At 38.4% G+C, this 22,573-nt stretch overlaps 2 protein-coding genes across 6 annotated transcripts in view; one reads left to right on the top strand and one right to left on the bottom strand.

Moving 5' to 3' along the window:
* ORC3 (origin recognition complex subunit 3) overlaps positions 1 to 15,288 on the bottom strand; it is a 34,333-nt gene extending 19,045 nt beyond the window's left edge. For all 4 annotated transcript variants that reach the window (XR_005566072.1, XR_005566071.1, XM_027743547.2 and 1 more), the window contains exons 1-11: positions 15,195 to 15,288; positions 12,754 to 12,808; positions 10,777 to 10,874; positions 8,109 to 8,253; positions 6,730 to 6,834; positions 5,804 to 5,958; positions 4,741 to 4,874; positions 3,532 to 3,691; positions 2,609 to 2,722; positions 665 to 798; positions 175 to 238 (exon numbers count right to left, since the gene is read on the bottom strand). Coding sequence is in view for 2 of the 4 variants with exons in the window: in XM_027743547.2 (XP_027599348.2) it covers positions 175 to 238; positions 665 to 798; positions 2,609 to 2,722; positions 3,532 to 3,691; positions 4,741 to 4,874; positions 5,804 to 5,958; positions 6,730 to 6,834; positions 8,109 to 8,253; positions 10,777 to 10,874; positions 12,754 to 12,808; positions 15,195 to 15,248 (1,218 nt within the window). In the remaining 2 variants the exon portion in view is untranslated. The remainder of the gene's footprint in view (positions 1 to 174; positions 239 to 664; positions 799 to 2,608; positions 2,723 to 3,531; positions 3,692 to 4,740; positions 4,875 to 5,803; positions 5,959 to 6,729; positions 6,835 to 8,108; positions 8,254 to 10,776; positions 10,875 to 12,753; positions 12,809 to 15,194) is intronic.
* A 93-nt stretch (positions 15,289 to 15,381) lies between these two features.
* The window catches only part of RARS2 (arginyl-tRNA synthetase 2, mitochondrial), a 33,650-nt gene continuing 26,458 nt past the window's right edge, over positions 15,382 to 22,573 (top strand). For both annotated transcript variants that reach the window (XM_039388112.1, XM_027743555.2), the window contains exons 1-6: positions 15,382 to 15,471; positions 16,140 to 16,213; positions 16,822 to 16,927; positions 19,761 to 19,844; positions 21,240 to 21,337; positions 22,444 to 22,499. In XM_039388112.1, the coding sequence (XP_039244046.1) occupies positions 15,433 to 15,471; positions 16,140 to 16,213; positions 16,822 to 16,927; positions 19,761 to 19,844; positions 21,240 to 21,337; positions 22,444 to 22,499 (457 nt within the window). In that variant the 5' untranslated portion in view covers positions 15,382 to 15,432. The remainder of the gene's footprint in view (positions 15,472 to 16,139; positions 16,214 to 16,821; positions 16,928 to 19,760; positions 19,845 to 21,239; positions 21,338 to 22,443; positions 22,500 to 22,573) is intronic.

The raw sequence follows: 22,573 nt of genomic DNA, 5'->3' as shown, positions 1-22,573 counted from the left end.
GAAATTTTGACCTGCCAATTCTAATTCTTCATTACTGGACATGAAGTACAGTATGTCCTGTATGAAAGACGCTATATAGGACTATACATCTTGGTCTTGTATTTTATTATGCTCTGCAAACTAATATATTGGGCAAGTTATCTTTGTTCTCCAAAGACATTCTTAAAATTTTACCTTTAAGAAGTTGTCTGTTGTCAGTAGTGCAACCTGTTTCCCTGACTCCTGCTCTTCCACGTACCTGATGGCAAGAAAGAAAAACAACATAAAATTATGAAGTAAAGAAAGATTCTAAGGTTAAAAAAAATTAAAATGTTTACACTGCTACAAAGATTTATTTTGGAAAGAAATGTCCTTTGGGCTGTCCTTGAAAAAGGACAGTCAAATCCAACAAGTTGAAAGGCTACTCCAAAACCCTGGAGATTATGCTCCAAATCAGCTTAACAAGTTCAAAAGTGATTTATGGTTAGTTGTCACAGTAGCTTGTTTCTGTATTGAGAACAAGAAGGGAAAAAAAATTCAAGTGATTACACACCACAGAAGCTGTACTCTCTTGACTAGATTAAGGTTTCCCGTCCTCCGTTTGATCAATTCGCCTTTGCTCTTTTATTCTTTTTTAAAGCTGACTCAATAAATGATTGTCCAAAAAATTTATTTTCCCTTTTACCTTCTAAAAGAGGGCAGTCTCCGAATGTTTTCACACTGATCATGAGATAAAGAATGAACTCTCTTCTGAAGATCTGCCAGTTGGCAACACAGTACACTAAGAGGCTGGGAATAGAAGTGCTCCACAATACAGAGCTGAAAAACAAAGCAAGAAATAGAGATGATAATAAAATCCATCCTCCCTGCTATATCTATCTACTTTTTAATGCTTTCTTATTACTACAATGCATATACTACAATGGCAGTAATGGTACTCTCTAAAAAAAATTCATTACAATTCATAAAGATTCCGTAAGTCACTAAAGGGCACTGATTATACAATCACATAATTACCTTCTTTGCTGTATGTGCTGTTCATTTTCAGTATCTCTTATTTCCCTCTCTTATGTAGTAACTATAGCTTGTCAAATATCTTATAGTCACTTATGTGAATTACTGCATTCTTTAGCTTATATTTCAGCTCCAATGCTTACAAATATTCAAGGTTGCATTTAGAGATATGAAGAGCAACTGCTGTACACAAGCCAATTTCTGTTTCATGTATACAAAAATACACTGTTAAGCTCTGTCTATGCATACATACAAATGCACTTTATTATCGATTTCACCCGAATTAAATGTTTGCAGCATCAGGGCCTTGCAGAACAATAGCACATGCTCATCACATCTATTCTTAAAAACCAAACAAACCCCGATCAAACAGACTACCTCACTAAAAACTTTTAAAACATAAAAACTGTCAAAGAGGAAAGACACTTCCTATCAGAAAAGTTAACAACATGCTTAGACATAATGAGATGATTGTGATCCCTTCTATTTATTACTTAGAAAATCTGATCTGAAATTGCTTCATCACTGAATACTTTTAACACACAAGGACATAGCCATATGTTGTCAGGGCTAGAATTTGCACTTTCATATCAGGCCAGTGGAGAATTATTAGATTTTGATGACTCTTTCAAATTAGAGGAGTTGAAACCTACGAAAGCCCACACAGATCTGTCTGCAGGAAGTGGTACTACAGCTAGGATATTTCTTCTGGCCACATGTAATCATTGAATCTTAGATAGCAAAGAATCCAAGAAACTCTAAAGGTATATGACACTAAAAGGGCATGTTCTACTAACAGGGTCACATATGCAACTAGGCAAGAAAGAAACAATTTCACAAACCTGTATTCAAACAGATTACAGGGGCTACAAATTCTTCAGAGAACCCTTCTCTGCAATGCACAAAAGCTACAAAATCCACAAAAGGAGACTCAAACACATAAATACATCTAGATATGAAGATCTACACAAGCCAACGAAAATTTAATTATTGTGCTCTGTACAGACTATTTTTAGAAACCTTGAACTCCTCCACTTTGTCTCCCGAGAGAGGGTAAATGTAACTCCGCACCATTGCACAGCTGCTTGGAGCACAAGCATTACCTACTTTGAGGCACAAGTAAGTGACTCTGTAGCTACTATTCCCCTGAAAAGGTAACAAGTGTGCATCCAGAAACTACGCCAGAAGAGTTCAAGAGGGGAAGAGACACTGCTGTAGCCTATTCACACCAAGACAAACCAGAGTCCAAGGACCTGGTACAGAAAATCAGAGACAGAGAGTTTTGCAAGGGGTGTTAGAAAGCTACAAGTTAATCTACAGCAAAACACAGTTCTTTCTACCCACTAAGGCAGGTCACCCTTTTAAATGTAATCGTAAAATATTGGGGGTTTTGTGGCAGAGTAAACTTTTACTTCTTTTGCTTCTTCATACCTGCACTACAAGTTTTCTCTAAAACCCTTATCAGTTAAGGTTTTAAAACATGCATCTGTTCATAGACCCAACCTGTATCCAAAGGACATACAATTCAGCAATATTAGGTCCTATGAAATCTTTCAATGCCTAGTAATTACCCTTTGTTTTCACAACCATAATTTGAATTGTTACCACTGCGTACCTGAAATCCTTTGATAAAATTCTGGACAGAAAAATCATGGTACAAGAATATGTTGATGAGAACCTGCAGAACTTTTTCACCCAGTTTAAAGGGAAACTGGGCTGTCAGAAGCAGCTGAAAGAGAGACAAAAAGAAAAAGTAGCCATAGTAGAAATTTTCTCCTGAATTAAAATAAGCAAAACATATATATACAATTTGATACAACTCTCAGTATGTGTTAGCATTCAACTAAATCAGATACTAAATACACTGCCAGCTTCTAAAAACAGTATTTCTACTAACATATCCACGCAAAGATTGATTTTCAGTTTATTATTTTACCCCATTTTTGTAAGTACCTTTTACTAATGCAATATTTGAATTTAGTTTTTTGCTTAACGCTGGTTTTGTATTTATTGTAAAACTGCAAACAGAACAGAGACTGCTGTAATAAACAGAGATGCTACTACTTTCAGCACGTGTAACAACGATTTTGGAAATCCTGCACAAAGCGACGTACCAAGAATCCACAGGCATAACATGGCTTGAACATTTGGATGACTCAGCTAATGTTTGAGAGGTGGCAAAATTCAGGCTGAACTGTTATTTTGCTAACTTTAAAGCCATCTTTTTCTGGAACAAAGTAAAACTCAAAATCAAAGCACTACTTTAATGAAGACGTGTGAATGTGAAAGTGTAATTGCCCAAGTATACATGCACAGATGTCAATGCAAATGAAAGATGAAAGCAGGTGTGTTTCTCAGTGTGAGAAGGGAGCTCTCAGTATTAAGCTACTCTGCAGCTGTGAGTAGAAATATCCCAAATCCACAGCTCTCAGGGACAGATTCCTTTTCAAAACCTTCAGACCAACCTACCTTTAAAGGCCAGACATGTAGACTGTGCTGCAATACACACACTCTCCTTCTATTTATAAAGGGAATTACCTTGTCAATTATAGTAGACAGGTGGTCCTTACAGGAAAGGGACTGGAAAAGCTCTATGCACAGCAGAGAGGAAACAGAGTGAGGAAGTAATCTGTGGATAATCATCGGTGATGTAGCGATTCCAAAAATCAGCACTAGAGGTAATTCATGGATATGCTGACTAGATAATGATGGAAGGGAGAAAAAAACCCATAATAGTTACATTATAGAGACTCATGAAACAAATGCATTTTGTTCTTACTACAGCACTGAGCTTAGATGCAGAAAGGGGTAAGTTAAAAGATTTGTTGCATTTAATCTACATTCCATACATTCATAATTAGGTATTTATCCTTGCCACAAAAAGCAAAAGAAAATACAACACTTAAAAAACAATTAAAACCTAATTTTTCACTGCCGTACACCCTACTGATTTCCACATAACTGTGCACTTCTGATTTTACTTTTCAAAATGTTCCCTTGAGAATCCATCTGCCAGATCCAAAGTAGAAAACTATTTTTATTGTTGGTCCCTCAGCAAGAGAAATTGCCTGGGCCTTGTTTAGAGGTAATGTCAGGTGCACATGCTGCCCCTGAATTAATCATACAACTGCAGCCCCAGTTCTGATGCAACTGCAGTTTCAACCTGGGGACTAAGTGAAAGGTGCTCTTTTTGGAGAACAGCATGAGTTTTTGATTAGCACGCACGAGATGATATTAAGGAAGACAGGTTAAGGAAGAACAGAAGTACAGGAGCACCCGAAGTAGTCAGCTGCTGATTACAGATCCTGACCAACTGTATAAGTTTTACATACACTCCTATTGGTAAGCTAGTGACCTTTAATCACCATTAAATCAGTAGTCACACAAAAATATACTTTGAAAACAAATTTAAAAGCCTACAAAAGAAAGATCTAGGCATCTTAAAAAATTAGTTTCACATTCACAAATTCTACAACAACTAGTACCGAAAAATCCTCCTATGTGAAAAATTAAATCAGCCACCCTGTATCTCAGCCTGGTCCTTAGGCACTCTGGTTCAGAGTCTCAAGTTAGCTTTAGGGTAATTTATCCCCAAAACCTAGCAAATATGTTTTTGCTCAATCACTGCTGCAAAGAAGAAACACTAATATTTGATTCCAATGCTACACTGACCTCACTGTCACATTTCAAAACAGCTGCAAACATAAAATGGGTACAGTGGAGTAACTAAACTTCAAGTCATATTACCTGCAGATGACTATGAAGTCTTGAAGTACTTTTGTGGTGAAACTTTCCATGTCTTTGAATATGACTACAACTGGAGGAGACTGCCAGTGTGTAGAAGTAGTTCTTTTTTTGCTTGGAGTTTCAGAATCCGTTTTCTTTAAAGCCATTCATTAAACATTAACAAACAGAAGACAGTAAAATAAAAAGACTGAATCCCATCTATGATTATACATTACTCCAAAGTGACGTGACTGAACTTTTCGTCAGCTGTATTTATTATTAGCATCTAGAACTGCCATTTTTCATCCTTCTGTTTGGCACAGCATGAAGTACAAAGAATAAACAGATTTTAAGCACACATTCCAACAAAGACAAGAATAGCTCTGTGAGACAGAACTGGTGAAGTTCTGTTGGGATTGAGGGAGGAGATTTGAGTTGTGTACAGAGACATTACTTATTTCCTATATCTCTACCCAGTAACAAAAAGAGCATATACTCATTACACTTTTGTTTATCACACTGCTCTGATGAAGTCATCAGAAAATCAGTCCTAACTGTATTCATGACAGAAACAAAGTATAAAACTTTATTGGCTGTAGCAAACAGAAAGATACATAAACATTTTGAAGGTTATTTTCTTACTGCTTGCCAATGTACTCTGGGCTGCAGATGACATCATGGCTCATTAGCAGTAATACAGTACCTTTCCCCTGGATGGCTGTTCTTCCATCAAGTTTTGTTTTAATAAACAAAACATCTCAGCACTCCTGGGAGAAAAGCATCTGGCATGAAGCTGATACTGCATTTTAAGCTTCTAGTTCCCAATATGATAAAACAGTACTTTTTGCTTGTGTTTCAGAATTCTGACATTCATACGTTAACAGTAACTAACTCCACATTTGTTATATGTGTTACATATTATATTCAAATCACGTTAATCTCAAGGTTTTTTTAGTGTTAAATTAAAAGTTAACCTTTGGCATTTTCTCACAGAAATTTGAGTTATTAAATTCTTGTTTTAAACACATCTAAAGGTCAGGAATTTTCATCAACTGGTGACTAAAAAAAACCCCAAACAACATACCTTTGTTACACTCTCATACCATTTGATAAGAGAAGACATTGAACAGCGTATTCTATTCTGGGAAACCTGCACATAGTCCTCATCTTCCAATGAGTCCACATCTACATAGCAGTTCATCAGCTGCCCCATCAGCTTCTGCATCAGATTTTTTATGCCTTCACAAAAAATTTTAGACACAGGATAAAGACATTCGGTTATTCAGTAACACTTCTCCAATCCATACTCCAAAATATTACCCCAATTATTTTTTATATTACCCCAACTATTTTTCACATTTCTAACTAGTCTCCTTCTCTCTCCAGAATGCACATCTCCTGCTCCAGAAAGCATTAAGGCATGTTGTCAATGCAATAAAAATTATCCAATTAACTTGCCTAGATAGCAACAATTCAGGTTAAGATGTTGGTCTTCCACTTTTCCTGAACTCCAGCCACCTGCCATTACAGTGACCTAAAAATAACTAAGGCAGCCAATCCACAGAACTGAGGATACTGCCATAAATGACTTTTACTATTTTTAGTTAAAAAATAAAAAAGGAGCAAGGAGAGTGGGACAAAATTTTATTATACCCATTCTCTTGTAATAGTGTGACTGCAAACATTTAAAAAGTGGAATACATACATACACTGTCCAGTTAAACAAGAAGAAAGCCAGCCTACAGTATTGACGTGCAATACACTGAGCAACATGTTCTTGACATTTATGCTACATCTAAGTAGTATTTCAATCTTCATTGATTTAAAAAGAACTGGACACATCTTAAAATACAGTAGGCATTACTGCTGTGATGACGTGGGTTTGATCAAATCTTTAGAAAGTCTTCAGGATCCCTCCATCCACTCTTCTTACATTTGGGGGCAAAAGCCAAAATTTCTAGTTAATCGATACCTTATTCAAACAAGCAGCAAAACTATTGCGTTATTTACCTGGGCAGTCTTTAGCTTCCAGCAAGGCTATATAAGGAGTAATGTTATTCTGAAGGAAGTCTGAGACACTTCTGAAAGTCAAGTCATGATCTGTAACGTTTACACCTAGAAAAAAAAAAAAAATAAAAATTTTGAAGGGTATTTTTCCTGTGATTTGTGATCATAATGACTGAATAATAAACTGAACAGCAGACAAAAAACAAAAGATACCTCACACAGTTAAGGAAGGAATGGAAAGCATGGCATCAGCTATGACGAAAGATGAAAAACTAGCACAAGACTAGACATACATGTTGATTTTCCCTGATTAAGAGAAACAGGAATCACTGCAAAGGCCCCTCATATACTTTGGTTTTTTTTTTTTTTTTTAGAAGAAAGATTTCTCAAGAGTGCAAAACTGCAAGAAGTAGGATTGGTTTCCCAACATCCCTGCTACTGATATCCTCATAAGCCATCCACTTGTCTGCAGACAAGAAGTTAAGCTCACCTTCTGCAGAAGAATACTGCATATGCCCAAGTTCTGGATCCTCACGTCTTATGTGAAGAGGAAAACTACTACGAATGAGTAGGAATCTCCACCTGAATTCACTATGAACTACCTACTATTTAATGCCTTTATTAGTACCCTTAGTCAACCAAAAAAAAGAAAAAATAAGAACAAGTCCCTCCAGAAGGCAATTCAGAGCTTCTTTCACAGAAATATCTCAAGCAGGAGCTTTTTACTTTCTACTGCCTATAAAAGCAGAGTACTTTCCCCTCTTTGTTAGTGCTCACATGGTAAGTTTGAAGGATTGGCCTGATTTTAGGTTCCCTAAAATGATCCACTGAAAATGCAATTAACTTACTTAGAATCAGGTTTAGGATTATAATTAAAAACCTTTGATAGAAAGAAGCAGGGGGGAAAAAAAAAAGAAAAAAAAAAAGACAGACTTCAGAACTCTACTATCTTTAGTAATATGATATTCAGCCATTTTCTTCATTCTCTGTACCTTTTCCAAGATACAGACACTGCTTTCCTACACGTAAAGATGCACTGAAAGAACATATATCAGAAAAACAGAAGCTATGTAAAGTCATGTTTAAGCATGCTGGTGGCAGAAACAGGGACAGAATCAAAGTACCTCCAGTGCCTCAGCGCTACCCCCTGCCTAAAAAAAAAAACTTTAAGGAAGGTGTTGACCTACTGGACTATTGTGCATATAGACAAAAGGGAGAGAGGTTTTATCTTGCTTCCTTCTCCCAGTCCACTCTCTTCCGTTAACATTTTTGAAGCTGATATTGCTCACAGTAACTGCTGGGAGTCAGCAAGGTAATTTTCTTTGATCTCCCTGTCAGTTTTAAACAGATGTACATAAAAAAATATAACATAAAAAAATTACCTAAGACAAGAGCTGCAGTGGGGATTTCTCTGAACTTCATCCGGCAAGTCCATTCTGCTGTCTTCTCTTGAAATTCAGAATGAAACCGGCTCAAAAAATTCATCAGATTATCAAGCAACTGCTTATTCAAGTCTTCCTGTACTTTCTGTAAACACAAATAGAGAGATTTTATTTATAAAAATGTGAAAACACGAGAGTATCACTCTGGAAAAGTCACATGAACTGGAATTTCAGTCCTTGCTACAAACATCAGGTTTGGTCATGACTATTTCTTGTGTGGTCTGATAACCATTATCTTCACATTAAAACTAAAATTACCATATTTTAGCTCTGTATTTTTTGTTTCTAACCTGGATCCTGATAGTTCAACTGGAATTCCTTGCCTCACAGGAAAACAATGTTCCTGAAAGCCCTTGACAAAATTTATCATAATAAGAACATTTGCAAGGCCATTTCTGACAGCAGGAGTCAAAACTGGAATACCTTGCAATACTGAAACAAAAAAGCCTTCCAAAATTCACCTTCCAAAACCAAAAGACAGTTCCTGCTGTACTTTTGTCAGGTTTTCACGTTGTGAGAAGCAGATGACAGATGGTGCTGCCACAATCACAGCACAGTTCATGACGGACATACAAAGAACAAGAGCGCTCCACAACAAAGTACCTGGAAGTCAAATCCTTTTCATTTTTCAACACCTCAAGGAGATACTAGTGACCAGCATGAGCACAGGGCCTGCCAACAAATCATCAGGTAGGAGTACCCTGGCAAAAACTCTGGAGAACATCCTGGGAGGCTCCCTTAGCACACTACCAGAACCCCTAGAATAAAAGTCCAAACCAGCAAACTACAACCTTCCCATGTATTCTGCCACAGATGAGGTTTACTACACCAGAGTTTGAAAGTTTATAAGAAATGAAATCCCAACTAGATAAAGCCCTCACCTACCTGGTCTGACCTCACAGATGATGCTGCTTTGAGCAGGAGTTCAGACAAGGGACTTCATAATGTCCCCTACAACGTGAATTACCACGCTATTTAATATATAAAAAACATTATCAGCCAACACTAGGATGAAAGGCTGGTAATTCAAAACTCATTAGGACAAGCATCACAGATACCCTAGAAGCTGGATGAAGAAAATTCTATGTGTAGCAGCAAAAGTAACTGCAGTTAATCTTCCCTTGGGCAATTCAAACTCTAAGGACAGGTCCTTATAAATTTGTCAATGTAGGATGAACTGTCTTCCATCAGGAGGAGTAAGACCAGAAAAAGTATTTGACAAACTCCTAACAGCCTCAAAGAAAACAAGGGTAGGAGACTTAGAGCAGGAAACAATGATGACTTTCCAGATGGGAAGCACAGTGGCTCTGTGCCTCTCACTCCTGCTCTGTGTGAGTGGTTAAGGGACGCTTTCACTATGATGGGCTGTGTCTGCTGCTCTAGGAGAAATCCTTGAAGAGCACTAGGAAAAAATCCAACACTTCGTCAACCAAAAAATCCTGTAGCCACTGTTGGCCATGCAGGAGATTTGTCTCAAAAGTCTTGACAACACTGTGCCAAAGAAAGAAGATCCAAGAAAGAAGATCTGCCAGAAGTAGCCACAGAAAGTCAGCTTCCCTATAATCCACCATGTAGCTGCCAAAGTGGTTTCTGGCTCAGCTGCCACCATTGCTGCCAACGATGGTAGTTAACCCATCGAGCTGTAGTAGTTGTCAGACAGATATCAAATACACCTCCACAAATTTCCATGTGTTCTCTTTGGTTGGCACTGTGATGCACTGCTTTACACCTGGCTAATTAGCCTGGCTAATCATGGTTTGAAAAGGCTACTGAGTAGTCCAAGTGAGCTGGATCATGGAATAGTAGGAACAGAATTACAGGAATTTATGATTTTAGCCCAAGGGTCCAGATTTTATGCTACATCCATCTGGCTTCTACTGCATATCCCAAAACAAACTTTGGGAAAAAATTTCTCATAATGTCTAGAGCCCGAATGCAAGCAGAGGAACACGGAATACTTGCCCAGAATCCATGACACTCAATAGAGGAGGAAATCCCTGCCGTAGGGAAGCAATTAGTCACACAGTAATGCAAGCCAGCTGGTTACATGGACACAAAAACAGCATGTCATGTAACACACAACAATTAGGAGGCCACAGTGCAGTATGAAATTAACTCTGTCCCCCATCAGACAAGCCTGTTCACGTTGTCTGTACTAGATTTGCAGCTGTGTCACTCGGTATTTGACATCCATGCAGCTGTATTCACATAAATCCACCGTGAGTCCTGGACTGCTGTGTATGAACTCTGTAACACTGAGGTCAAGATCAGCCTAAAATCCTCAGAGGGCTGGCAAGCATTAACTGAATTGAAGGCAGAAGACAGCAGTATGCCAGGAGTTAGTAAAAAGGACAATTACTAAGAAGAGAAGCTTAGAAGCAGCAGGTTGAAGCATCAAAAACATGCAGTTCTATGGTTACAAGTAATGTGTAAGTAATGGATTTATTATTACTATTTTATATTCTGGACAAGTATTTCAGTCTCAGTCAATATTTCTGTGTTAAATAACTGCCCTTTTAAGCATGTAAAAAAGATCTCCAGAAAGAAAGAAGCAAGCAGCATTGTTATAAATGCAAAACACTGCTTTAGTAGGAAGCACAAGACTCACCTCTGTTTCTGACTTAATTTGATTCCATAAAGACTGACAAGTAACAAACCGCAACTCAGTATCCTCTGAATCATCGTTTCTGATTCCGAAATCATGAGCTAGAAACACAGAAAGCAAAAGAAAGCACAAATAAGCTTATGAAAACAAAACATTTTTTTTCCTTGAGAATAAAACAACTGAAACAAACTTCTTAATATACATATATATTCAGGGGAGATGACTTTTCTCTTAACCAATTAATTAACTGCTGGTATCTGGTAGAATAAGTGAGGGAACAAGCAGAATATATTATCCAAGTAGGCAGGCAAAAAGTAAAGAACTGACTTCCAGTCCCATATGAGCTAAAAGCTAAATCAGAGCAAACAGCCTTTATTATTAAAATTAAACAAAATTAAAAAAAAAATCTTTTCCTTGCTTCAGAAAGTTTTGTGGGTCTCTTTCACCTATAAAATATTCAATCCTCCTTCACTATCAGCAGTGGTTTGATCTCTAGAAAAGAACCAGTTGATGAGCACAATCTCACAAAGCACTAAAATCACCCAAAACAGCAATATAAGTGACGAACAAGAAGCATCCCTAATCCTCCATTTTCATTGTCTCCCCTGAACTATCACCTCATTTGTATCCCTAAGAAAAATCACTTAAAATACATAACCCACTCTGATTACACATCTTAGGTTTTTAGCTGAAGAAAATCTAGCCACCACATTATTGGTAACATACTAAGGCATAATATACTTTTTTACACAACCAAAACTCAAACTATAGGTGCAACTATGCTCAGAAGGCCTTTTGTGGAGTGTAACAGTATTATCAACTATTGATAACAGAAGTTTCACAACTGAAACTTCGCAGGATTGGGTTTCCAGATGGGATGGATGCACATCAAAGTACTGTTTTAGAACAACACTAACCAAATGTTGTGAGAAACCAAACTAGCTCACCTCTGCCTCGTTTTTAGTTCAGTCAAATTTATTTTCCTGCCTCAAAGCATTTGCTAACTAGAACAACATGTTTAGTAGTTTATCCAAATATTACTAAGCTTGCAAAAACGAAAACGTAATATCCAGTAAGGGACAAAATTTCAACATGGTTTAAGTGCATAGGTCCTGGTTGTTGGTTTATTTATCTTGCAATGACCTGCAATGACAGATTGGATTCTACTTCCCTGTCTCCCATTCACTGAGGTACAGATGTCACAACTTCCACAGTAAAAATAATTTGGGTTTAATATTAAAGAAGATGTTACAGTAGGTAATGAATGAGAGCCTGTGGTGATTTCCACAAAAATCTGGCCCTATTAATTTCCCCTCCACCTTTTTCATACAAATTGTCACACCTTTTGACAGTTCTGGTGATGCTAAGAGTAGTTTAACCTGGGAATAAGAACTGTAAGTTTCCTAATCAAATCTCAATCAGCAACTCTTCAAGAAGCATTATTTGTGGCTCCAATAAGAGTCAGTCTTGTTCAGTCTTCCTCAAATGACAACACACCTAAATACACATCTAGAGAAAATGTATGCAGCAAATACAGAAGCCATGGGATCTTCACAAGTGGCTTTTCTTTCTTCTTTTACAAGAAACTTAGGCAAACTACACAGAACATAAGACTTATGGATGGGATATAAATTTCTGACTCCCATAGCTTAAAAGTGACTCATTCAGACTCTTCAGATGAATTGTTTATCAGTTAGTAAACAATTTATGGTAGCATTGTACGGAGTTTTCTCGTAACAAAATGTGCAAAGACAATGACAGCCATACAGTCTTGATTGCTGGAGATGAAAAAAAAACACATTTACAGTAGCCTATAATTTGGTTATGTTCCTCCAAAGAAATGAGTTTTCAGCAATCAAGAAGCAACAGAAAACCTCACGCAGCTATGATAGAACTCATTATACAAATTCAATTAGATGTGATGAACTTTCCAGGATTAACCCTTCTCAAGCACAGGAACATATATGAAAATGCACTAACCTGTACTCTGAGACAATTTTCTCTTCTTGGTACTTGGTTTAAAAACAAAGCAGCCCTAGAGAATAGCAAAAAAATTACAGACTTCAATATGAGCATCATTTTAACTGGCTCCTGAGGCCACTTTATTATCCTTTAATTTCAGTGCTCCACTAAACCAATAATTTGAACTGAATTGCCAGCCTCTTAAGAATATCAAGTTACATATTGTCCCTATATATTCCTGTTTCAAGCTGTAACACTAGCGGAAGCAGTATCCCAGCACACTTGTGAGGAACTTTTACATCTTTCCACAACATTCTGCAATTTAGCCATCAACTATAACAGCAGCATACTCTTTAAAAGTCTCAAAACCTCCCACAGGTTTGGAATTAAGAGGTAATTATTCCCTGAGGACACATCAGCACAGTTTCAGTTAAAAACAGAAGGCAAGAGGCTGAGATGAACAGGTGATCCGGAACAATGCAATGAGTATTACTAAGTTACAAAAACAAATGACACGCCCAAGCTAGAGGATAACTGCATCCCAACTCAAAGAAGTAGACAGTTAGAAGCAGAATGACAAATGGTTTCAAAAGGGTTCAGATAAAAACCCCTGTTCCAAGGAATTCCTCCAGATAGAAGGCATCTCCCAGTTAGACCTCTTTCATCACAAAGTATTAAGTTTTGAATTCCAGGAGATTTTTTTCATTTTCCTCTAGAAAATTGGAAATTTCTTCCCTCACCCTCTCTACAGAAGCTCATCTCTTTTGTAGAGTTATAATGATTTCCTATATATCAGAAATCTTAAAACTCTCACTGTAAGGTTCTTATGCTACAGCTAGGGGGAAGGAAACACATAAGTGTTGAAAATAAACAGATTCAATCCTATATTTCTCAATGGAGATGCTAATACAAGCAAGGATTACTGAACGCCACCTAGGATAATCCAGCCACTAGTGTAAGAATGACATAGTGAAAATCAAACACCAGAGTTATATTCAATTCGGATCACAGTCGCCACTCTGTTGCGTGACTTCAGACATTTCCTTTCTTATACAAGTAAGACATTACATTGACCTCCACTGAAAAACAGCCTTATAAACTGGAGATGCCTTCAGATACTTTCCATTTTACCATATATATTAAGAAGCATTTAAAACCAGCTGGACAAAAGTTATGGTTATTCTACAGGTGCTAAACACTCTGGAACGATTCCACTGCAAAAACTTAAGATACGGATTTATTTATGCTGCTGTATGCACAACAGGAGCACAAATGGAATTGGCCAGAATAACTGTAAATCACTTATATAAAAGAAGAATATATACTTAATCAAACTAAACACAAATACTATTGAATGCTTTACAAGCATTGGATTTCCCTACACCACTGAATGTAGCTGAGATCAGAACATAAAACTGCAAAGTACTACACAAAAGTCTTGGGAGGCAAAGAGGAGTGACACATTTCACTACCAAACTAAAAGGCAACAGCCATTTTCTGAAGAGAAATCCACCAGTTTTGGATTAAGTTATAAGTTTATTTGGAAGCGCTTCCCTTCGCTCCTGAAAGTAATAATCTGCACAGCAACTTCCACACCAAAGGATCCAGCTACACATCGCAACTGAGTGAAAAACAATGTAACAGCAGTCTTGCGATGATAAAACAGATGCTGTGAAACCACTGCTGTTGTTCACTATATGATCAAGCACGAGACTAAATGTCAAATGTTTCAATATAACATTTTAAGTCTCGCTATGCATTAACACTCTGATGAATGCACTGTCCCTACTGCCAGCCCTGACTACTGGCCAGATAAAAGCTTTCATTTCGGAAATACCAAGGCGATAACAGATATTTAACATCACCTGTGGGTGACAGCACTTTAATCTTTATTTCTGCATTGAATTAGTTTTGGGGACAGAAGCAACGAGCCTTCGAAAGCCGAAGCAAGAAGTGCCAACAGACTTCAGCTGACAAAACCTACAGGCGCTACAGCTCTGCTCTGCTCCGCTCCAGCGAAGCGTTCCTATTGTGCCACCGGGAGAGCGGAGCAGGTGGATGGATGACCATGTGTCAGTCACCAATCACGGTGTGATTCCTGGGGATGTTCTGGGCAGGACTAAGAGCTGGGCTCGATGATCCTTGTGGATCCCTTCCGCCTCAGAATATTCTGTGGTTCCGTGCGACTGCGGTGAGGACGCAAAGCGCCTTGGGCAAAAACAGGACCCGGAGGGAGCCGGCGCACGGAAAGCCACCAAAGCTTTGGGAAGGGACGGGCAGCGGAACGGGGCAACGGGGAACCTGGGCACAAGGGACGCGGGAAACAGCAGCGAATGGAGGAGGCGGGAAGAGGAGCAGGCGCAGGGCGCGGCGGGCGATACCGCAGGTCCGGCTCCTCCAGCACCCGCACAACCCCCGCTGCTCCCTGGGAGACCCCCGCCCCCTCTCCCACGCCTCACCTTGGATACGGAGCACGTGCTCATGTCGCCCCGCGCCGCGGCGTTATCGGACATGAGGAGGAGGAGGAGAAGGAAGAAGGACGCCTCAGGACTTTAGCGCACGCGCGCTCTCGGCGCGTCCCCTCCTCCTCCCCCCGTAACGCGAGGGTGGTACGGCCCGGGCCGCCCCTGGGCGGGCGGAAGGAGCGGCGCGGGGGGGGGCGGGGCGGCCGCGGAGGTTCCGCCGGGCGGCGCGGCCATGGCAGCGGGGTCTTGGCGCAGGAGCATCGCCGCCCAGGTACGCGCCGCTCCCTCCCGCGGCTGGCGCGGAGGGGCAGTGCGCCGCGACCGACACATCCCCTTCGCGCCCTCACTACGAGTCCCCCCACACTGCCCGAGCGTCTCGCGGTGGGCGCGACCCACAGCCGAGCTGGGATTGGGATAAACTGAGTGAGGTGTAGCGGCCATCCCTGGAAGTGTTCAAGGCCAAGTTGGATGGGGCCCTGAGCAACGTGGTCTAGTGGAAGGTGCCCCTGCACGTGACAGGGAGTTGGAACTTTAAGGTCTTAAAGGTCACTTCCAACCCAAACCATTCTGCCATTCCATGATTACTTCGGTCGGTAATGGCACGGGAGGGTTTGACGAGATCCTTTGTGGGGAAAAAAAAGCCCCAACCCTCTGTGGTGTTTTGCCTTTCTAAGGCTCCTTTAACATTTCTTGAGTCTGTATCGCATATTTTATTCTATTGTTCATAATATTTAATAAGTCCTTTTTCACCTGGGTTTAAATTTGCTTTCAAATACAAACAATGCATCCTCTATAGGTATTTAAACAGGAAGCAGTATTTTTCCTTGGGGTTTTTTTGTTTGGTTGTTTTTGTTTGTTTGTTTGAGGGTTTTTTGGTTTGTTTGTGTTTGTCGTGGTTTTTTTCTTCTTAAGCCAAGTCGTTCTTTATTTCCAATTTAGCTTTCAAAGGTTTTGGATCTGCCACCAGAAAATTTAATAAAGTCCATATCTGCCGTTCCCGTCTCCAAAAAACGGTAGTTGTTTACATTTTATCTTACAGTGCTATGTCATGTTTTATTATTTTATGTCATGTTTATTATTGCAAGAGCTTAACTCTAGGGAAAAAGAAATACAGAAAAAACCCAAACCTTATGTACCAATTTAATTGTAAGAAGATAGTTCAATCTAATCAAATCACTGTATTTTTTCAAGCAAGCTTAAAATAATTTTTTAAAAGCCTGTACGAATTACGGGCAGTGCTTGAATGGCAAATGCTTCAGCATTAATGATCTGAATGTGAAACTGCTTAGAACCAATGTGAAGTTATAATGGGATTTTTTTTCAGTGTCCTGCTCAAGAGTGGTAATGATGTTAGCAAGTAAATTACACTCATTCATAAGCATAGTTTTTGTTTATTCTGAAATAGTGTTCTTACCATATCTATTTTTTGATTGTATCAGAGCAAAGGTAATATTTGGTCTTCTATTGCAGCTTTCTAAACATAGTAAACTTTCAGATATATGTGTCTGGGTTAGGCTTGGCAACTAGAGCTGTCATATGCAGAAGTCAGCTTGGATCTTCCGGATCTCCCCAGCATTGCAACAGGGTTTTTTTCCTGATTTTCATATGTGCTTTTTTTCAGGCATGTTGCTGATTTCCAGCTCTCCATTGCTTCTGTAATAGAAAACAGTTCTAGTGATTGCTTAGCACAAGACTTGCATCTTCAAGCTCAGAAGCTGGCTGAAAGGGTATGCTAATGCATTCATCACATATTTATGCAATAAGAAACTTACAGACTAGAGCCGTAAGAGACATCATAAGGTAAAAAGTGTTCTTTCTCCAAGCATCTATCTGGGTCAGAATAGTTTGATGACTACTTGTAATTGTACAGAGAATCTTCACAGGGAATTGGAAAGCAGTTTGAGGTTCTCTTGAAATTGTTGTTTTCAAATAGTTTGAGAGAAATAATACTGGTGGAGTTAGGTGGGTATCTAAAGGGTATGCCATGGTCTGTACTGTTGCCAGCATTTGAGGAAGAAATTGAGTGTGTGATGGCTTGGAAAACCAAAGGTGCAAAATCCAGCACTAAAACAACAATGTGTAAATTTAGCCTTTGAGACAAACAGGCCAAACTTTCAAATCCCTAGCTGCTTGAAATTGAGTTTTCTTAGAACAGGAATTTTTTTTGGGGGTGCTGGTTTGGAAAATCGTAGTAATTGAGATATTAAGACTAACTGCAGCATAAAAAAAGAAGAAGCATGAAAAACAAGGTCTACAGAAGTGACACAAACGTTGAAGGATGGAAGGAAATAAAAATCTGGAGAAGCTGGCTTGCGTAAAGTTGAAAAAAGTGGCAATCAGAAGGGTGATGCTAAGGTTTTAGAGATCATTTGTACCAAAAAAAAAAAAAAATCACAATCTAAAGCTGTGTTGCTGATGCCAATGCAGAGGAGTATAAACTAGGAAATTGCCAGCAAGTGTGAGAAGGAATCAGTAGGATTGCTCTACAATCAGAAGTTAAAAAGGAGAAATAAACCCAGTTGTAATACTATTGAGAAGCTAAACTATTTTGCATCTCGTTTTTCACTGCTGAGATGTTGAAGATGTCCATAACTTGGACCTGTTTCTTTAACAAGATAAGTATCCTGACTCAGGTGAAAGAACTGATGGTGCACAGATGTACAACCAAAAGTTCTGAAGCAGCTTAGAGATTTTCTAGACCCATAAAATAATTGAGGTAGGAAAGGACCTCAGGAAGTTATCTGTTCCCATCTCCTCCCCAGTGCAGGTTGTTGAAGATATTTGGATGAGGTTGCTGAGGACTTTTAAAATTAAATCAGGTGTTGAAAGCCTCCAAAGATCTGACAACCTCCTTTGTAATCTGTTTCAATGACTACATTGTCGTGGGAACAAGTTTTTTATCCTGTGTCCAGTCTTTCATTTTAAAAACAGCTGCTATTCCCAGTGTTTAGGAAGCTGAAAATTGCCTCCCTCCTTTATTGTTTGTGGCTTATTAAATAAACCTGGGACATTTAGCCCTAAAGCTTTATATGGAGGAGCAATTGTAACAGTAAAGAACAGACCATCAGTGTAAGCTCCCAAATTGCATAGACCATGCCAGTTAGAAAAGAATCCATAATCTCTTAGGAATGTTTTTTGTTCAGTGATGAATAAAGGAGATGCATTTAGTATAATTTGTTTACATTGGTCATATCTTCTACAAAGAAGTGAGCAGTGTATAAACTAACAAAGTAAGACTGTGTATCTAAAACTACCAGAAAAATGCAGGCAGTTACCAGTTTTTGTCATGAGAGGAGAGGTTTTTAAAACTATGGAGGGGCCAAATCAGCTCTCATGTTAAAGAGATGAAAACTACTGACATGACAAATGACAAATGTAGAAAACATTTATCAGAACAAATGTTATGGAGAAAGTCCGGTGTATATTTCTGTTTTTTCTCTGCCCCGTAAGTAGAAAGGACCTTCTGTAAAACAGTAAAATGGGAAATTCAGCATCAAAACAGTAAATGTTTGGGGATTTTTTTATGTAGCTTGTGAATTAACACTGGTATTTGTTGTTATCAGAGCTTGCGAAGGTTAAAGAACTTCAAAGTTAGCTGTCATTTCTCCTGGTTAGGTCAGTGTCTAAGCTGGAGACCTAACATGGGGGTACAGTTTCCTCTTCATGCTGATGAGCTTCAGTAGAAATGTATAGCTTGCCTCTCAAAGATTTTAACCAAGTGATAAAGTTTGTGTCATTTCTTTATATGCTTTTCGTCCCTCTTTTTCTTTTTTTTTTTTTTTGACAATTTCTTGGCTATGAAAGCTAGTTTAATAAGAAGCTCTCAAACCTGCGAGGTTGAGATCCAAAACTCTCAGCCCATGAAGAGGCCCAAATTTGTGTTGACATTAGGTGTTGGTTGCCCAGATATGCCTTATGGGTTCAGAATTTTCAAAACATGGATAGTTGTAATTAAAATTTTTAATAAATTGCCCTTTAATGTCTTTATTTTATACAGAGTCACAGAATATTCCGAGTTGGAAGGGACTCACAAGAATTATCCAGTCCAGCTCTTAAGTGAACGGTTCATATGGGGATTGAACCCACGACCCTGTTGTTATTAGCACCGTGCTCTAACCAACTGAGCCAGTCTCAGGGTATATTTTGTGTCACTGGGCACTGCAGCCTGTTGTCACTAAACTTTTTTTGTTGTTTTTGTTAAGTGCTGTCAGGTACTGTGTAAGTTGTCAAATGTATCTCAGCTTTTGTCTGTACGAAGAGTTCAACTACTGCTCCCAGTCAAAAGAAAACACAGACTGTGCACAGGCAGGAGCTGAAATAGAACATATGTGTGACGTTTCAAGCCGAGTTGTATTCAGACCTATTAAGCATGGATGGGAAATAATAAAATCATTCCTTTTCCAGCAGGATTGATGAAATGATCCATTTCTGATTGCTTCAAACTAGCAAGTAACATTTAATGTTTACAGTGGACTAAACCAATATTTATAGTGGATCGAATTACAGTTTTCCAGTTTACCTGTTTTCACGTAGTGTTTCTGTTTTATTTTGTTCTTTTAGCTAAAATGTGATGCTGTAGTGAGTGAAATCAGCGCTGGTCCAGGAACAGTGAACTTTACAATAAACAGGGAATTATTAGCAAAGGTGAGTAGTATCTTTCAGGTGCTTTAAGGTAAAAATAAATTCTTCAGTATAAAACTATAGAATACCTACTGTTGTCTTGAAAAGGTATTTTTTTTGTAAAACTGTCTTTCATAAGTTCTCTTCGAGGATCTCTGTTGCCGATTTGTTATGTAGGCCTAGAGTTTGGAATGAGGGTCAAAAAGTTTATCCTTATGAGGAAACAGTGTATCTACTGTTCACTGATAACCGTAACTCCTTTTTTTTTCCTCTCTCTCTGCTTTAAAATGCAGGCTTGGTTACTTGGTTATATCTTTGAGTTTCTACAGTTTACAACTCAAAAGTTTTGATCTTGCATGTAAAGAGACTTGTTTTTACCTCAAATAAAAATATTTGATAGCAGATCTATCATTACACGCTTCACTAAAAAAAAAATAATTAAGAAAACGAAGGAAGATGTATTCCTCGACATTCTGACTGAAGGTATATACCTAATGCTTATAACCAAACCAATGGATATTAGTGTTAACTGATTAAAGAAGCCACAGTTCTTGATGATAAGTGGCCTCAAGTCTGGAATAAGGCAAAGGCACTTCCAAAGAAATTTTTCATGTCATGGAAGAGGAAGAAAATTTGCTAGTGAACATAAGGGTTGTTACTGGATGCTTTTTATAACCAATGGTACAGGAAATTCTTTAGGTTTTTTTTTTTTCATCTATACGCAGTAAGTTAAACCAGCTGGATCTGATTGGAAATAGAGGCATGGGAGTTTGGCTCAAAATTGCTAAAATAAAACAAAAATATTTTGTAATGTATTGGCCTGGGTTTGTAATGTATTGGCCTGCGTGACAAAGTGAAGTATGTAGGGTATGTACAGGGACTGACTTTGCTGTATGAGCACATCACTGATAGTGTAGTCAGCATAGGATTCCTCTTCCCACAAACTGTGTTGAGGAAATATTTTAAGGTGTTACACACAGGTTCCGTGCTTGCAAAGCAGACATATTTTTGTGCAGACCATTCATAGTGGCATTACAGACTTGCAGGTGGGAGAAAAGAAGAAGGGGTGTTTTGAGACATGAGGATTGAATAGTTGGCTTTCTTTGGCACTAAAGAAGCAGAAAATAGAAAGTTTTTACAAAATTCAGCATTGATTTTCACCAAAACTCTGCCTACACTTTCTCTAACTTTTTTAGTTGGGCAGATACAGTTTTCAAAAGCTAATGGCATTTTCTTCTGCATATGAGACCTTGTTTGCTTGGCAGACCACCCATCTGATTGCTAATGTGGATAAAGGATGTGGATCAGTCTCTTGTGTGGCCGGTAAACAGTTTTCCTGATGATGCTTTCTGTTGTTGAAACTTTCTTTTGTTGAAACTTTCTTTTGTATTTTTTTTTTTTATCTTCCTTGTGCTTTAGGCTGTGTTGCAGCAGGTGTTCAAAGATGGCTCAGAATATGGAGTAAAAAGTGAAATTTTCTCTGCAGTGCCTAGACAAAAGGCAGTGATTGAGTTCAGGTAAGTACATGTGAGGAGTCCTTTGAGGGAATTGGCTTGTCTGCTAATTGATATTTGCTGGTTGATATTCACTGCTGTAATGTATGATGCCTGTGATGTTAAATCATATTTTTACAGTATTCAGCTGTATTTAATATTCTAATGTTAATTTGCCAAGTAGAATATAAGTTATATTTAGGGAATTGAGGCTTTTTACCAGAATATATTTTTGATATTTAAGGGATTCATACCTCACACTGCCCTCCACTAAGAATATTCTCATTTAGTGCATAGTAGCATTCAGTTTTTAAGTAAGCTTCTTTTATTTTGTTATCAAGAAACATGATCTGAATTTTCAGCCACTAATCTATTTCTTTTGTCACCTTAATACCTTTCTTCCTGACTTATTAAAGCAGCCAGGCATTTATCTTGCTAAATCTCCTCTATTGCTAGCCTCAAAATTTCTATCCAGTGCAATTTTGTTTACAGTCACTTGCTTGTGGAATGAAAAGTGGCTGACTCAGATCTTCTTATGGATAAGTATTTTTGTTCACTTATATTCCCTCTGCAGGCTTCTATAGTCATGGAAAGCAAGCCCTTGGCTTTAATTTGAAGGGTGAATTTTCATAACTGAACTTCCATTTTGTTATCAGAGCAAACAGTTGTGGGTACAGGGTTGTGTTCTTGTTTGGTTTGGGTTTTTTTTGAGTTTTTGTGAGTGATTCTTGTACACAAGTCCTGATATCAGATTTATCTCTAATAAAGGTGTGAAGAGAATGATCCATATGTCCAAAACATGTAAATAGTGGGAAGATATTTTCAGTTCTTTGTCACTAGTATAGTTGGGGGTTGGTTGTTTTGGATTTTTTGTTGCTGTTGGTTTTGGGGTGTTTTGTGGTTTCTTTTTTCCCTACAACACTAGTTGTTAGCTGATATTGGACGAAAAGCTGGTTGGATAGGAAAATTTGCTGTCTAGAACAGAAGCTAATCAGGGAATCTTAAGAAAAAATTTAAAATGGTGGTTTTATTTCAGCTCTTCTGCTAGATGCATGAGTTCAATTATTTTGACTTGGTGATCTGGTAGTCTTGTGCATTGAACAAACATTATTTGTGAAAATTTGTTACAGCTCCCCTAATATTGCCAAAAAGTTTCACATAGGACATTTGCGTTCCACAATAGTAGGTAAGTGTGCATTTAACTGCCTTCCAAAAGGGCTTCTTTGTCTTCCTGTTTCACTTGACAGGGGAGCACTGCTA

Source organism: Pipra filicauda, unplaced genomic scaffold (assembly GCF_003945595.2).
Source record: "Pipra filicauda isolate LSUMZ 115617 unplaced genomic scaffold, ASM394559v2 scaffold60_size3304689_pilon, whole genome shotgun sequence".
In the NCBI taxonomy this organism is placed as follows: domain Eukaryota; kingdom Metazoa; phylum Chordata; class Aves; order Passeriformes; family Pipridae; genus Pipra; species Pipra filicauda.
The sequence above is the reverse complement of the archived record's forward strand: the minus strand, read 5'-3'. Positions and strand labels throughout refer to the sequence as shown.